Below are 13,539 nucleotides of genomic sequence, written 5' to 3'. Positions count from 1 at the left end.
GTCGGCAAAACTGATGTTTTTCTTGCGCTACACAGCACTAGGCATCATTTCTCAGGAATTGTATTGCACGAAAGACGGCCGTGCCCTCTTGCAACAGCAATTTTGGGCTCTACAGCGTTCTCTTCGCTAAATGACGACGTCGGTCGAGGGACCGCTGCACATTATAGCCATGAATATAGCGGCGAATAGACCGGTTGACTTTGCCCTGCGAGCGCTGCAGCTCGTCTTCGCCATCATCGTGATGGGAACAGACGGCTATGGTACGGAGAACTAATATATCCTACTCTGTCGATGCACCGTCGAGTCTGACCCCATCGCCTAGCTATCCATGTGTTTCGCGGCCACACTGTCTACCAACACTTCGAGTTCGGCAACTTCTACGATTACTACGGCGTTCCTGGTGCGTGGGGCTTCTTGATGTTCTGTGCTGCGTGGACATTTGCGGGCGTCATCTTCCTCCTCATTGCTGGAATCAGCTTCGCGGACCATGCATTGATTGGCTATATTCGTGTCGCCGTCGAGGCTGTGGCTCTCCTCTCGTGGCTTGCTGGTTTCATTGCTGTGGCTGTTAACATAGGGAGCAATGCATGTCCGGCAGTAGAGAACCGCTGTGGGTCGCTCAAGGCGGCGACAGTCTTTGGGGCGTTGGAATTCCTGCTATTCGTGATTACCACAACCCTGACTATCAAGCTCGTCTTTAACAGCACTCGCCGGCCAAGGACTTCTAAGCCAAGGATTTCTACGACCAGTCCCACTACGTCTATTTGATCAGCGGCATAGGATCCCCGTGGACATCAGAACCATCTGACGTGCGACGAACCATCGGAAGTCTCGCCATCGCCTTTCGAGAAAAGCTTTTTGCAATGGTCTATGCTTGAGTGGTATGTTCTCGAACAATTACAGGACTGGCAAAGGAGCCAAATGTTGATACCTCTGCTTTGAATCATGATAGAATACCTCATGTTCGAATCAATAGATCGCGGAGGCCGAATCGGAGTCGTTGAGAGCTTTGAGCTGTGTCGATTCCCACCCCCACACCCTATTAGTTGATCCGCTTCTAGGCATCCGAATCCGGGCGGACCAAGATTCGCACATTTAGCATTCTTGGTCCGCCGTTTTATATGCAGGCATGATCCTATCAGCTTTGAGGAACACAAACCCCTTCCATTGTAAAACAGTTTAGGCAGCAGCATAAGGGTAGGGAATCCGCCAGGTTCCCTGACACCCGTCTGTAATCTAGGTACCGAGCAGTGTTGTGCGGTGTTCTTCGTGGTCCAGTTGTTACCTCGTACATACGAGGTAACCGAGTACGCTGTACTAAATCCCCGCCTACACGTAGAAGCCACACTCGCCACATCGGGAGGTGCATCCGACGCTCTGGCCGGGCGAGTATCAATCCAGATTCGCAAAGGCCATACATCTATTAATGGCCCTCCCATCAGCTGCAAGCACCTTTCCTTTCTCTCTCCATTTTAGCATCAGGACGATAAGAGCACTAGAGAACGGAGAGGACTGATGGAGAAGAGCGAAATTCGATGGACTGCAAAGACGAGCGGGCAGTCGAGGTCATACCAAGAATACTGACCGAACATGGACGCAGTGTGACATCAGTCCCCGAACACTTCAAGATGGCGATGTATATCACTTTCCTTTCACTCATACGGCACCTCTCTCCATGCTTCTTCTTCTTCTTCTTCTTCTTCTTCTTCTTCTTCTCACAAGACCCATCCATCTCGAAAAAGAAACACGGAGACATCACGCCGCGTTATCGACCATGAGTTCAAATCAAGTCGTCGGTCCAGGTCTCACTGGACTCGCCTCATGGGCGCTTCATTTCAGCCCGACCGCCTGGTTCAAGTCGTGGCTCTTGTATTTGGGAATCCAGACTCATGTGCGAGGAACAACAGAGCCCGAAATGGAGCCGTTGCACAACATTTGCGAGTACCTTCATGCTCTTCACATCTATACCGATGAAGCTCGACAAGGCGTTGTGAGGACAGTTTCGGCGCATCACTTTTGCTCGCATATTAGCAAAGGTCAGTGCAAATCCCTGAATGGGCACAGCGAATGAGCACCGCGACCAATTACCCCGACTGCTAACCCCCTTTGCAGATCTTCGACAGTGTCTCATCTACGACTCGTGCAAACCTGGAGCCAGACTCATTGGTGTGGAGTTCATGATCCCCAAAGCTCGCTACGAGGCTCTAGACCCCGAAGAACAGAAGTACTGGCACTCGCACGAGTTCGAGGTCAAATCCGGCATGCTCATTCTCCCTTATCCCGCGTCTCATAAGCGCCAAAAGGACAAGTGGGACGATTTGGAAACCAAAGCGATGGAGGAGGTCGCAACTCTCTACGGCAAACTGTACCACTTCTGGCAGGTCGACAGAGGCGACGAACTGCCACTCGGCCCACCGACACTGATGGGCTCTTTGACCGAGGCCAAGCAGCTTGACGTGGACGAGGCGATGAAGGAGAGGAACGACGAGTTGGGCATCGACCAGTCAGGGAAGCGCAAACTGAGAGAGCACATTGTACCCCCGGGCATCTCTGAGAATGCAGACAGCTGGTGGAAAGAGGCCCGGCAGAAGAAGGCCGGGATCTATGCTTCCTGAATTGAGGGTGACGGTCATTGAGAAAGAGCTGACTTGGAAGCGGGACAAGGGAATCGGTCCCTATTTCATAGACGTATGTATACTTAGTCCCTCGTCTGGCACGTTGCACTCCCAACCCTCCTCAGTTGGTGGCGTTGGTGTGAGTTTGAAATGACGTATTTTGTCCCCTCCTCCAAATTTCGCGACGTTGTGTGAAACTCCAACGTCGCACTTTCTAGTCGTAGTGCTTCACTGCTGGAGCTCCGTATCTTGTTGCTGTTTACTTCTCTGGAATCTCTGCAGGCGGAGACATCAAAAGTTCGAGTCTGGTGGGTGTTCTCACTCCTCCCACATACCAGATCGCTTAATATCATTCCACATTGTGTGCCTCCCCGCACAACACATCCAAGCGCCCGTGAATCTCGATACCTCTCTATAATACTTTGGTCTTGCCAGCATCTCCTCCGTCCAACATGTTCAAGAAGAAACCTCAGATCAAGAACCTCTCGCCCCTCCGATCTTCTGATCGGCGCAAACTCGCCGACCAGATCATCGCCGACTACCAAGTACATGTGCCTACCCTGGAAGAGATCGATCCCACTGCAGCCACGGCAGAGAACCCACCGCCTTCCTCGATCCATCATCCTACCCCGGCACTCACCTCCGTCCGCACGAGCCTTGTTCCTGAGACATGCCTCTCCGCGCGCTTCACAACTCACGCCGGACCCAATGCAACATTAGTGTCGGGGACAGTGTATGTGGGTGCTCATCCTGGCCAAGAAGAGAGGATATTATGGATTCAATATGGGAAAGATTCGAGGCTATATCCAACCGTGTATACGCTGTGGCATAACCCGGGCATAGTTCCCTTACTACACACGCAAGATTTTGTCGTCGAGAAACTCCGCACCGGGGCTGACCTGATGACGCCCGGGCTCGTTGGTGGACCACCGTGGCCTGAGTCTGCCAAAACGGGATCAGTTGTTGCTGTCGCCGGCTTGAAGAAGCCTACTGTGCCTCTTTGGGTGGGCATATGTAAGATCGACATCTCGAGTTTAAGTCGGGTGCAAGGAGCGAAAGGAGCCGCCGTGGAGGGGGTACACTGGGAGGGAGACGAGATTTGGAGTTGGAGCCAGTTTGGAAGTGGAGGCCGAGCTGCTCCGGAGATGATAGATGGATGGGAATTCCCGTCCGGCGACATACAAGATGGAGTGGAAAGGCTTGACCTGACAGCAAGCGATGAGGATGAAGATGCTCAAGAAGAGGGCGGTGTCAACCTCGACACTTCAAGGGGCGAGGCTCAAAACGGGAGCCATGCCGATAATGGATCGGAGGAGGCTCACGAGGATGAAGCAGAAGCCGAAAAAGAACCATCCACCGCCGAAGTCGATGAGGCATTTGTACAAGCATTCATCTACGCGCTCTATGACGCCAAAAAAGCCGCCGATCCTCCACATCACGGGCTCGACTTTCCTATTCAGCCGTCATTCGTGATATCGAATATGGTACAACCACATCTACGCTTTCAGAACCAACACTATACGATCAAGAAAACTTCTTGGAAAAACACCAAGAAGTTTATCAAGCATCTAGAGAAACAGGTGCTGGTCAAATCCAAAGATCGGAATGGTGGGGAGACGGTGATTTTGGATGTCGATTTCGATGACCACCGAGTCGTCAACTTTGAACCCTACAAACTACCGAAGCAAAAAGCCCAGACGTCAACAGGCGGCGTGGACACCACACAGCCTTCGGCCAGCGGAGCCGATACCTCCCTCGGGCAGAAACTCACATTGCAAACCATCTATCGGGCTTCCCACAAACTGGTTCCTGACCTCATCCCCTCTAAAACCACATACTACACATCCTCGCAGATCTCCTCCTTCCTCAAAAAGTACATCGAAAACGACCCAACACTGACGGAAAACACATCATCCGCCCGCTTCATCAAACTCGACCCTTTTATCTCCAATAACATCCTTGGCTCGAACCCTACTGCCACCGACACACGCGTCCTGGCAGCGGGAGAGATCGCCCGCGACGCTCTCCTCAAACGTATCCTCGAAGACACCCACCTCTGCATCCCACACTGGCTTCTGCTCCGCAACTCACAAACCTACGACGCCGACTCGCCCGATCCGGCATTGAAGCCCAAACCCGGTCCGCCTCCGCAAGTCACCATCGTGGTCGAGAAACGCTCGGGTACGAAGGTCGTGACCAAGATATCGGGCCTGGAGGTCTTCGGCATCAACCCGCACATACTGGGCCCGGAGCTGCAGAAGAAATGCGCGGGATCCGCGAGCGTGGGCCAGTTGGTCGGCGGGAAACCTGGCATGATGGAGATTCTCGTGCAGGGCGATCAGAGGGACGTGGTTGAGAAGGAAATGGGCCGGAGGGGCGTGGATAAGAGGTGGATCAGCGTCGAGGACAAGACGAAAAAGAAGAAGAAATGATGAAGACGGCTTAATCACTGGTTACGCGGAAATGTAGATGTGCTGGAGATGTACCGACGACCTGCCATAGGAGTTGGGTGAGTGGCGGAGGACGACATGAATGAATGAATGAATGGATGGATGGGTGGGTGGATGGATGAAAGGACGACCACCTCCTTGCTCGCCCAAATCTCTACAAAGGCTGCCGATAGCTAGCTCATAGGCTCTCCGTCGCCACTACTATTCCATAACAACCCGACTATGGGAACAATGAAAATTTCCAAGGCTATCAAGGATGCTTCTTCTTCTTCTTCTTCTTCTTCTTCTTCTTCTTCTGCGGCTGCTGCTGCCGATTTAGAATGGAAAAGAATCAGTGCAGTGGACGACGGGACGTCATATCGAAGCGGCGAAAGCTGAGTGGAGCCATGAGTGTATTGGATACGAGAACTATGCTAATGTTATTAATCCTAGTCCGCGTCTATCGTCTGTCGTGTATTACCCCCAACCTATTTTGTAATGTCCTCAGGAAAAGCCTCACGAAATATACCAAAGTCACCACTGCGGAAGCATATGCAAGTCGTGCTGGACCACCAAACCAGAATTGCACAAACGAGTTGGCGAAACATACTCTATCCGAACACGATAACTTTGCCATAATATTGCAGGTCGCGGCCGTAAGAGTTGTGCTGCGTACTGGCCCAAGTCGAAGTCAAAGATGGTCGATCAAAACGAAACATCGTATTCGTAGCAAAACGGTCCAGATGTGGTGCTAATGAGTTCTCCCACCGCAATTGGATCTTGTTGGAGGTATCCCCAATCTGGCTGGATCGTATCGAGCGTGACATTAGCACTTGGTGGAAGGTTGACAGCAGTTTCAGTCCCATAGACGGCATCTGCAACCAGAGGATGGCGGTTCTGCCACGAAGTGTACACGTTGTCCAAGAATGCATGGAGAGGCCACCATACCGGATCCATGACCGAGACGTATAGTGACGACCCGGGAGACCCCACCACGAAATGAGCCCCGGAATGCAATCCCAGTTCACCACTGCCGAGCACACCGTTAATCTGGGCGTCGAAAGATTCGATGTCCTCGGTCTCCAAGCACTGGTAGAGCGCATCGTAGTTTGTGTAAGTCTGAGCGGCGTAGATATTGAGGTCCCTAGTAAGGCAGCTTTGATTGAGCTCGAAAGCTGTGGGAGGCAGTTCCAGACCCTGGATAATGTAGTTGATGGGGATAGGCTGCATTGTGACCTCCCAATCGGCAAAAGGGCCCGACGTGATACAGCCTCCTCCCGATCCTTGTGGAAGCTGAAAGGTTGATGAGAGTATCACAGGACCGCTGTCGCGGTATTCACCGTCACCAGACATGGAATGCTCAGACCCGTCAAAAATGGCGCTGTCATGAAGATTGTCTGCAGTCTCGGGCCAATTCCAGTAAGGAAACGCGCCGGTGTAGCCGCACTCGTTCGCCAAATCTTCCTCAAACAGATGCAAGAAATAGCGATGCCAGGTCAGGAAGAAGCCAGAGAGATGGACCTGTCTTGTTCGGAGTACGTGAATGACAGCATAGTCCATGTAGCGATTGGTAGCTGCAGGGTAGAGGGTTTGGTCAAGTTGGGACGGTTTGGTTGCCATACATTTGATGGCATCGGTGTAAGCTTTGCGCTCTTCAGGGGTCATCGAGTTGTAATCCTTGCGGACCTTGAGTCTATCCGCTGTACAAGGCAGGTATTGTCCGGGACGGTGGTCTTCCACCCAGGCTTCGAGGGGCGAATCTTGCGAAATGAAGCCTGTGCCCAACGGCCCTGGAGCCGGCATAGCTGTGGTGAGTGGAGATATGGACACCAGGGCAAGAGATAGGCATGCCAGGATCATGTTGGCCATGGTAGATAATGGGTCAGGGTAAACAAATGTCTGAAGTGGTGGAGCGAATGAAAAGTGTGATGGAAAAGGAGGAGTTCAGGAAATTGTATATGAGATCATAGGAAAAGAAGACAGATGGAAAGCACGAAGGAGAGAGAAGAAATAGAAGAAGAGATGAAAGAGCGGTAGTTGAATGTGTCCTTGATAGACCCGGCAGGCAAGACCTCGTTTTGCATACTCACAGACCTGAGCGATCGACATTGAACCAAGACACTTGCAATTGCGGTAGGAGAAAAGTCCTTTGGGCAGGCCAGTGAGTGGATGAGTGAGTGATTTGACATGTCCGGTGTAGTCTCAATGTTGTCGATGGTGGTGATGGTGGCAGTGGAGGAAAAGGGGTGATATGGTGCTGTGTGTGTGTGGTGTCGGTCCATGTCTCCATATTTCTATATATGGAAAAAGCTTCATCCAGAGTCAATTCGTCATGCATCCCAGCCAAAGCATGCAAACTCGGCGCCATCCGGACAAGATCATCAACTACAAGGAGCTTTGGTTTCAATCTTTTCGACTATAACTGTCTGTCTGCCTGCCACTAGGCGATTGATTGCTCCAGAAGACACCTAATCGTACTGGGGTATTGGTGCCGCAAACTCGAATCGTTCCCATCCCTCGTTATGCGTGCGGGTCTGTTTCCCATGCCAAAAATCAATGAATGATGTCTTCCGTTCTAGTGCCCTGTCCGAGTCCGCAATCGAAGACTGAATGCTCCCAAACGCCACCACCTGATTGTTCCATCTCAAGGACTGGGTGCATGGCACAGAGTCTGGAGTGACCTTCAACTCGGCTCGGAATAGATCCGTGTCCAAACCACCTGCCCGCTGAGAGGATCCATGATGGTTGCAAAATGAGTCTGCTCGTTAGTCGTTGGATACGACGACACCCATTCAATCACCTCGTCCGTTGTGACTGCTAGATTCCGCTCGACTTGGGCGGGATCCTTCCCTTCTTTCTTCGACTTTCTTTTCGCTTTTCGCAGACAAGCTCTCCATCTCAGCGCAATAGCGTCGAGTCTATCCTTGCTCTCCTCAATAAGTGCTTCCATTCCAGCTCTCACTCCAGACGACTTAGCCGAGACGTGACCGGTAAAAGGAATGGCTTCGGTCGATAACCCACAGTCTTCGTCATCATGGTTTGTAACAGCGATAAAGGTATTGGATCGTCGGACAACGCCGGTCTCATAGTCCTTCTCAATGACCATCGTCGAGAAGCCGTCACAAAAGAGGAGGTAAGCCGCAGTGGTGTGACGAGGCACAAGCTGTTCTGAGATTTCCTCCAGGCTCTTGGTTTGATCGTCTTCTGGATTCTCCGATATTATATATTCTCTCAAAATGCTTGATATTGATTGACGGTATCCAAGCAGAACGAGCAGATGGTGAAGGTAAAATTTCGCGTGGTCACGCCTGCTCGCGGCATTGTGTACACCCCGGAAATTGAGAGACAGGCTCAAATCCTCACGTACGCCTGTCAAGATGCCAACAAAACCGACATAGGTGACGCTTCGAGCGACGATCTGGCCAGGCGTTGCGGACCTGCTTCGAACAAATTCCAGCTGGACGATGATGGATCGGAGGGGGTCCATTGACCAGTCCAGGGTGCGGAAGTGCAGCATCTGGCTTCGTCCCTTGGGTCGACCCGCTCCCAGGACTTTGACCGCGCCTGAGGTGCACCCCATGAGACAATCCAAGATGACATTGAAGCTGACGAGCAGATGCATCGGGACCCCAGTTACCTTAGCTATCCCACGAAGTTCGGCCGTCTCCACAGGAGAGTTTACGCTTCGGAGGAGTAATCGGGTGAGAAGATTGATCGGGCCATGGTAGAACCTGGAGAGGCCAATGTCGCTGAGCAGGCTATTGAATAAATCTGTAAGACCTCGAAGTTCGGTCTGGTATGTCTGCGCTAGGGCTTTGTAGCGGTCTTCAGGCTCGAGCGAGAGGTCGATGACGTGTGTTGGGGGGGCCACGATATTGTCTTCGCTTTTGATGGCCATGATGTGCCTCGAGGAACCAAACTGCTGCATACAAAAGATGGTCAACAATGCATCAAAAAGAGACGAAGATTGCGGTTGTGTATCGAACCTTGGTTCTTGCCGTCCGTCACGAGGCTCGACGAGGCTGCCTGCGGGTTGGGACGCAGGCAGCCGTTACCGCAAACCTTTGAGGGGATGGTCGGTTTGCGGGGTGCGGTTCAGCAGACCATATATAGATGTATCTAAAGGATTATCCGACTTGTGATTGGCAAGATCCGGAAGGAGAGTGAACCTCTTGTTGACTTGCAACAGGAGCACAGTCGTGGCACATGACGTCGATCGGCAGAATCTTTATCGATACGAGTAGCGCGTGTTGGGCGTGTTCGTGTTCGTAGCGCGTCGAGCGTGTCAGTTGGTGTTTGGAGGCCGAGGTCGAGGCGTGTCGTCACTTTGTTCTCATTCTTCTCGACCTCCACCGTCTCTTGCTCTTCCCTGTGCCTGGACACGTGCAACTTGGGGTCATGGCGTGCATCATTTCAATGAGACTGGATGAGGAGTTCAGCAACATGTGGTGGCTTTGTGGATGAAGACGACGGTCCAAGAATAGGGAGTCAGGATGAGATGCAGACAAAAAGGACGAGCCAGGACAAGGGCGAGAAGCATCACCTTTACAGCGCGGCAGTGGCAGATCTCCTGCTCGGGCTTTTAGTACAACAAGCGAAGGGACTCGATGTCACTTGCTGGTTTCTGTGAAGAGTCTTGATTAAGGGCCTGGCTGATTGAGCTGGAGAGAGTTGACGGAGAAGAATGGGAAAAAGAGTGGGAGAAGAATAGGTAGGAGGCCCCGTCGCTTGGAGACCAAGCTGCGGGAGGTGAAGACTGATTGAAGGAAGCCATGTTGACCATATTGACTATATTGACCCTGTTGACCCTGTTGACCCTGTTGACCCTGTTGACCCTGCTGGACGTGTCCTCCACACATTTCCACAGTTGACGGCTGCGCTCTGCCACATCGGCCACATCGGCCAGTCCCTCCTCGTCCTCATTCATTCCTTTCATCTCCAGCTCCTGGAGCGCAGTCAACGACATCTTTCCGTCGTCCCATATCTTTCCAGCTCCTGGGGTTCATCACTAACACCACCACCGTCATCTTCGCCATGTGTTTTTCCTGCGGCGGCTGGCCATGGGCTCACTCTGTCCAACTTGCCGCCGAGCCTGTCAAGCAAGAGTACATCTTCCTCGACGAGAACCACGGTTTCTATCCAGACAATCGGCAGGTGCGTTGCAAGTGAATTTTGTGTCAATATCGGAATCCGTCCCTGAGATCTTTCGCTCACTTCTCTCCATTTCTCTTCGCCCTCGTCCACCAAAGTCAAGTCCTTCTCCCTTGCCGCCCTCACAACGAACCATGCCCCATTTCTACACCTACCACCCCCCAAATCCCGCGGCCGTGAACACCCAAGGCTCGACCGGCTACTGGGAGAACCCGGCGGATTGGCCTCGAACCTATCTCTACGTGTCTAATCAAGGAGGTGCACAGGGAATTCATCCGCCAGCAGCCGTTTACCAGTCGAACCAACCCGCTCAACCAGCCATGTACTATTTCCCAGTAAGTAAAGTCATCGACTCTATTGCCGTCATCAGAGCCACCTCACTCACGCCTCACTCTAGGGCAGTTCCAGTGCCCCAGCTGGCTACTACGTGAATGGCCTCTACTACGGAATGAGCCCTCCTACTGCCTCAACTGGTTGGCCTTACACCTCCTCTGCGTACACCTGCTACACCTTGCCTGCCACTTCTACATCGAGCACTCCATTCTTCCCGTATAGCTACTCACCATACTATACAGCCCCGAGTCCCCTTCAATTCCCACTTACTTCGTCATGGTCTCAAGCCCCGGGCCCTGCACAAGCCGCCGCCGCCGTAGCTGCCAACGCTGCCCTTGCGGCCATGCCCAATGCACCAGCCTACTTCGTGGGAGCGACAGCTGCAGAAATCCAAGCCCAGAACGCTATCTTGCTCGCCAACCTCCAAGCGGCTCAGCAGCAACCAACCCAACTGGCACCTTACAAACCTGGTGCAAGCCAGCAATTCTGGTGCAAGGAACTCGATGGAAGCTGGACGTTGAGAGAATACAACGATACTTTGAAGGGTGATTTCCCGGCCGGGCATTGGGAGAAGCATGCGACCAGCGGTTACTACTACTACGTTCGCCACACTGGTTGAATGACTTCAATTTCAACAAGTCCAAACACGTTCAACGACCAACACCGGAATGCCCGATACAGCATGCATTGACACCATATCACACAGAGAGCTTCGCAGTCACCAATGGAAGGGGGCCGAGTTGGGCACGCGGCATTTCATGCGTGAAGGCGACGAAGTCCATAGGGAGTGCGTACCTGGATATCATGATGACGAACTGCTTTCCTGAGCAATGGTGAGAACCGAACAGCTTAGCAGCGCTCGAATTGGAACAACTCTGGGCTGAAGGAGAATGCCAGACCTGTTTGATCAGACGGGGCCCGAGGGAACCGCAGACACTGCAGCAGCTGGGATTTAATTCATCAAAAATGACTGTTGCTCCCAATCAAAGGTCAGTATTTACAATGGGACTTGACTATCCTGTCTCAAGAAATTGTCTCCTTCCCGAGCGCCAATTCACTGCTTGACCCTTTTCAGCGCACTCTCCATCCACAACTTAGTATACAACTTGTGCGCGTACAGCATGGTTCCCTGCATGGGTCCGCGATTCTCCCACTTGGTCTCTTTATCCTCTCCCTTCCCTTGAACGGCAGAAGCCGACGCCCACTCGCCCTCGCCGACGTAGAAGATGCTCTTCAGCCTGAACTCCGCGAAGCCCTGGTCAAAGTCGGCCGTGGCGCACATCTCAAACAGTCCATCCGAGGGCCGGGGCTTGTCCGGGTTGTGCAGGGGCGAGTCGCCGCAGCGGATGAGGATGCGGCCGGGGGTCTTGTCCAACACGACGAAGTGGTCCGTGATCTCGGTCCCAACCTCGTACGTCGAGCTACGTAGCTGCGCGGGCGTCCATAGCTGGTGCGCCGTCGTGGTGTCGTTGCGGTATTTGGATTGTAGGTAGAGGCGTTGGATTGTGTAGCCTTTTATTCAAGATTCCTGCAACCAACCCCCGAGCCAAAAGGGCGGGGGTTGGAAAAGGACGGGCGGTTAGATTTGCTTGCCTATGCCAGATGGGTGGTCGAGGCGCAGAAGAGGGCAATGCGTAAATGCCAGAGGAGAAAAAATAGCAGGATAGGCAGAGAGGCAAGAGTGAAAACATGTGAACGACCGCCCCGAAGTCCCTTGACGCGTTTGCCGCTGCCACAGACAACGCCAGCGATGCCGGCAAAGACCAGCCCCCTCACTGAAGCACAGAAAGGCAGACCACTCCAAAGAATGTTGCCTTGGATAAGTACATCACCACCCTTCTTCCTCCAGCAAGAGCAAAAAAGAAAAAGGATGGAAGGAGTCAGACAACCATGAAGAATAAAGAAGAAGAAAAAAAAACGTACCAGGCCCGCCCCAAACACCCCTACAAAACTCCTCGACCAGCCTCGTCCCCCCTTTCCGCGCATCCTCGAGCAGCTCGGGCCGGATCTTGCTGAGACTGATGCGGCGCACGCACTCGTCGTAGGTGGCCTCGTGGTTGCGCGGGTTGAACCTGGCGAACCACGCAGAGCGGAAGAGTGGCTCGCTGGCCGGGTTGAACTGCGCGGGAGGCGTGAAGTGGCAGTGCTTCGTCCACACGGCGAAGGCGCACACGCTCGCGAAGGTCGTGATGCCAACGGCTTGGAGGGACTTGGATAGGAGCGAGGGTCCCATGTTTCCTCTCTGGCCTCTGTCGGTGTTCTTGTCGCCCGTCTCTCGGTCTGTTTGTTTGTGTATGTATGTATGTACCTTGACAAAGACGGGAGGAAGGGACCGAGCGAGCGAGCGAGCGGGTGAGGTAAGCGGTATGACACTCCTCAACGCTCAACGCCCAATATATTCAACGTTCAATGCCCGGTTAGACCTTCGTCCTGCTCGGCTATATCCGTTCGCTCCTAGAATTATTGATTGTTCTATACGGGATTCGATCGAAGTTAATAGGTCGACGCGTGAACTTCAAATTGTGATCGATGGAGACCGATGCGTTTGATGGAGCTGGTTCAGAGGATTATCGACCGCAATGGAAAGAATTGAAGGCCGGTGGGAAGAATGTCTGACAATAGGCTAGCGAATTCGTTTTCTTACAATCTTCTCGGCTATTGAGATGAGAAGCTGGTTGGAGATGTTCGGAGAAACCTCCGCTCTCTCGGCCGACGGCAATTGACCCAGACAGCCTTGTCCGCCACCAAGGACCAACAGGGCTGGAACACAGAAAGAATTGCCTCCTATTCTCATAGACCCCCAGCGTCGTCCTGAAACTTCTATCCAGTACGGAATCTACAACAAGGACCGAGCATGCAGAGCATAAGGTGCGCCTCCAAGCAAAGTTCATCAACCAGCCCTATTCAAGAAAGATGCCCATTATCAATACAGCAGCAACGGCATAGGAACTGTAGGCAGACTTTTCATCCCCCTCCCACCCAAACACCTGCTTTTGCATTGCCTTGCGTTG

The 13,539-nt window shown here is 52.7% G+C and overlaps 7 protein-coding genes across 7 annotated transcripts; 4 read left to right on the top strand and 3 right to left on the bottom strand.

The window, feature by feature from the left end:
* Positions 1-169: 169 nt before the first annotated feature.
* Positions 170-768, top strand: Z519_06322 (uncharacterized protein; the record flags this gene model as incomplete). The annotated part of the gene is made up of 2 exons (XM_016764062.1): positions 170-260; positions 323-768. 2 exons carry the CDS (start codon positions 170-172, stop codon positions 766-768), a joined length of 537 nt encoding a protein of 178 aa, XP_016619144.1.
* Positions 769-1,774: 1,006 nt separating this feature from the next.
* Positions 1,775-2,615, top strand: Z519_06321 (uncharacterized protein; the record flags this gene model as incomplete). The annotated part of the gene is made up of 2 exons (XM_016764061.1): positions 1,775-2,036; positions 2,113-2,615. 2 exons carry the CDS (start codon positions 1,775-1,777, stop codon positions 2,613-2,615), a joined length of 765 nt encoding a protein of 254 aa, XP_016619143.1.
* A 452-nt stretch (positions 2,616-3,067) lies between these two features.
* On the top strand, positions 3,068-5,047 carry Z519_06320 (uncharacterized protein; the record flags this gene model as incomplete). Its single annotated transcript, XM_016764060.1, has 1 exon — positions 3,068-5,047. The coding sequence occupies one exon, from the start codon at positions 3,068-3,070 to the stop codon at positions 5,045-5,047; it is 1,980 nt and encodes a 659-aa protein (XP_016619142.1).
* A 702-nt stretch (positions 5,048-5,749) lies between these two features.
* Z519_06319 (uncharacterized protein) lies at positions 5,750-6,913 on the bottom strand (the record flags this gene model as incomplete). The annotated part of the gene is made up of 1 exon (XM_016764059.1): positions 5,750-6,913. One exon carries the CDS (start codon positions 6,911-6,913, stop codon positions 5,750-5,752), a length of 1,164 nt encoding a protein of 387 aa, XP_016619141.1.
* An 814-nt stretch (positions 6,914-7,727) lies between these two features.
* Positions 7,728-8,942, bottom strand: Z519_06318 (uncharacterized protein; the record flags this gene model as incomplete). The annotated part of the gene is made up of 1 exon (XM_016764058.1): positions 7,728-8,942. The coding sequence occupies one exon, from the start codon at positions 8,940-8,942 to the stop codon at positions 7,728-7,730; it is 1,215 nt and encodes a 404-aa protein (XP_016619140.1).
* Positions 8,943-10,329: 1,387 nt separating this feature from the next.
* On the top strand, positions 10,330-11,147 carry Z519_06317 (uncharacterized protein; the record flags this gene model as incomplete). The annotated part of the gene is made up of 2 exons (XM_016764057.1): positions 10,330-10,530; positions 10,593-11,147. The coding sequence occupies 2 exons, from the start codon at positions 10,330-10,332 to the stop codon at positions 11,145-11,147; spliced, it is 756 nt and encodes a 251-aa protein (XP_016619139.1).
* Positions 11,148-11,582: 435 nt separating this feature from the next.
* Z519_06316 (uncharacterized protein) lies at positions 11,583-12,761 on the bottom strand (the record flags this gene model as incomplete). Its single annotated transcript, XM_016764056.1, has 2 exons — positions 11,583-12,040; positions 12,452-12,761. The coding sequence occupies 2 exons, from the start codon at positions 12,759-12,761 to the stop codon at positions 11,583-11,585; spliced, it is 768 nt and encodes a 255-aa protein (XP_016619138.1).
* Positions 12,762-13,539: the final 778 nt, after the last annotated feature.

Source organism: Cladophialophora bantiana (genome assembly GCF_000835475.1).
Source record: "Cladophialophora bantiana CBS 173.52 unplaced genomic scaffold supercont1.9, whole genome shotgun sequence".
In the NCBI taxonomy this organism is placed as follows: Eukaryota; Fungi; Ascomycota; class Eurotiomycetes; order Chaetothyriales; family Herpotrichiellaceae; genus Cladophialophora; species Cladophialophora bantiana.
The sequence above is the reverse complement of the archived record's forward strand: the minus strand, read 5'-3'. Positions and strand labels throughout refer to the sequence as shown.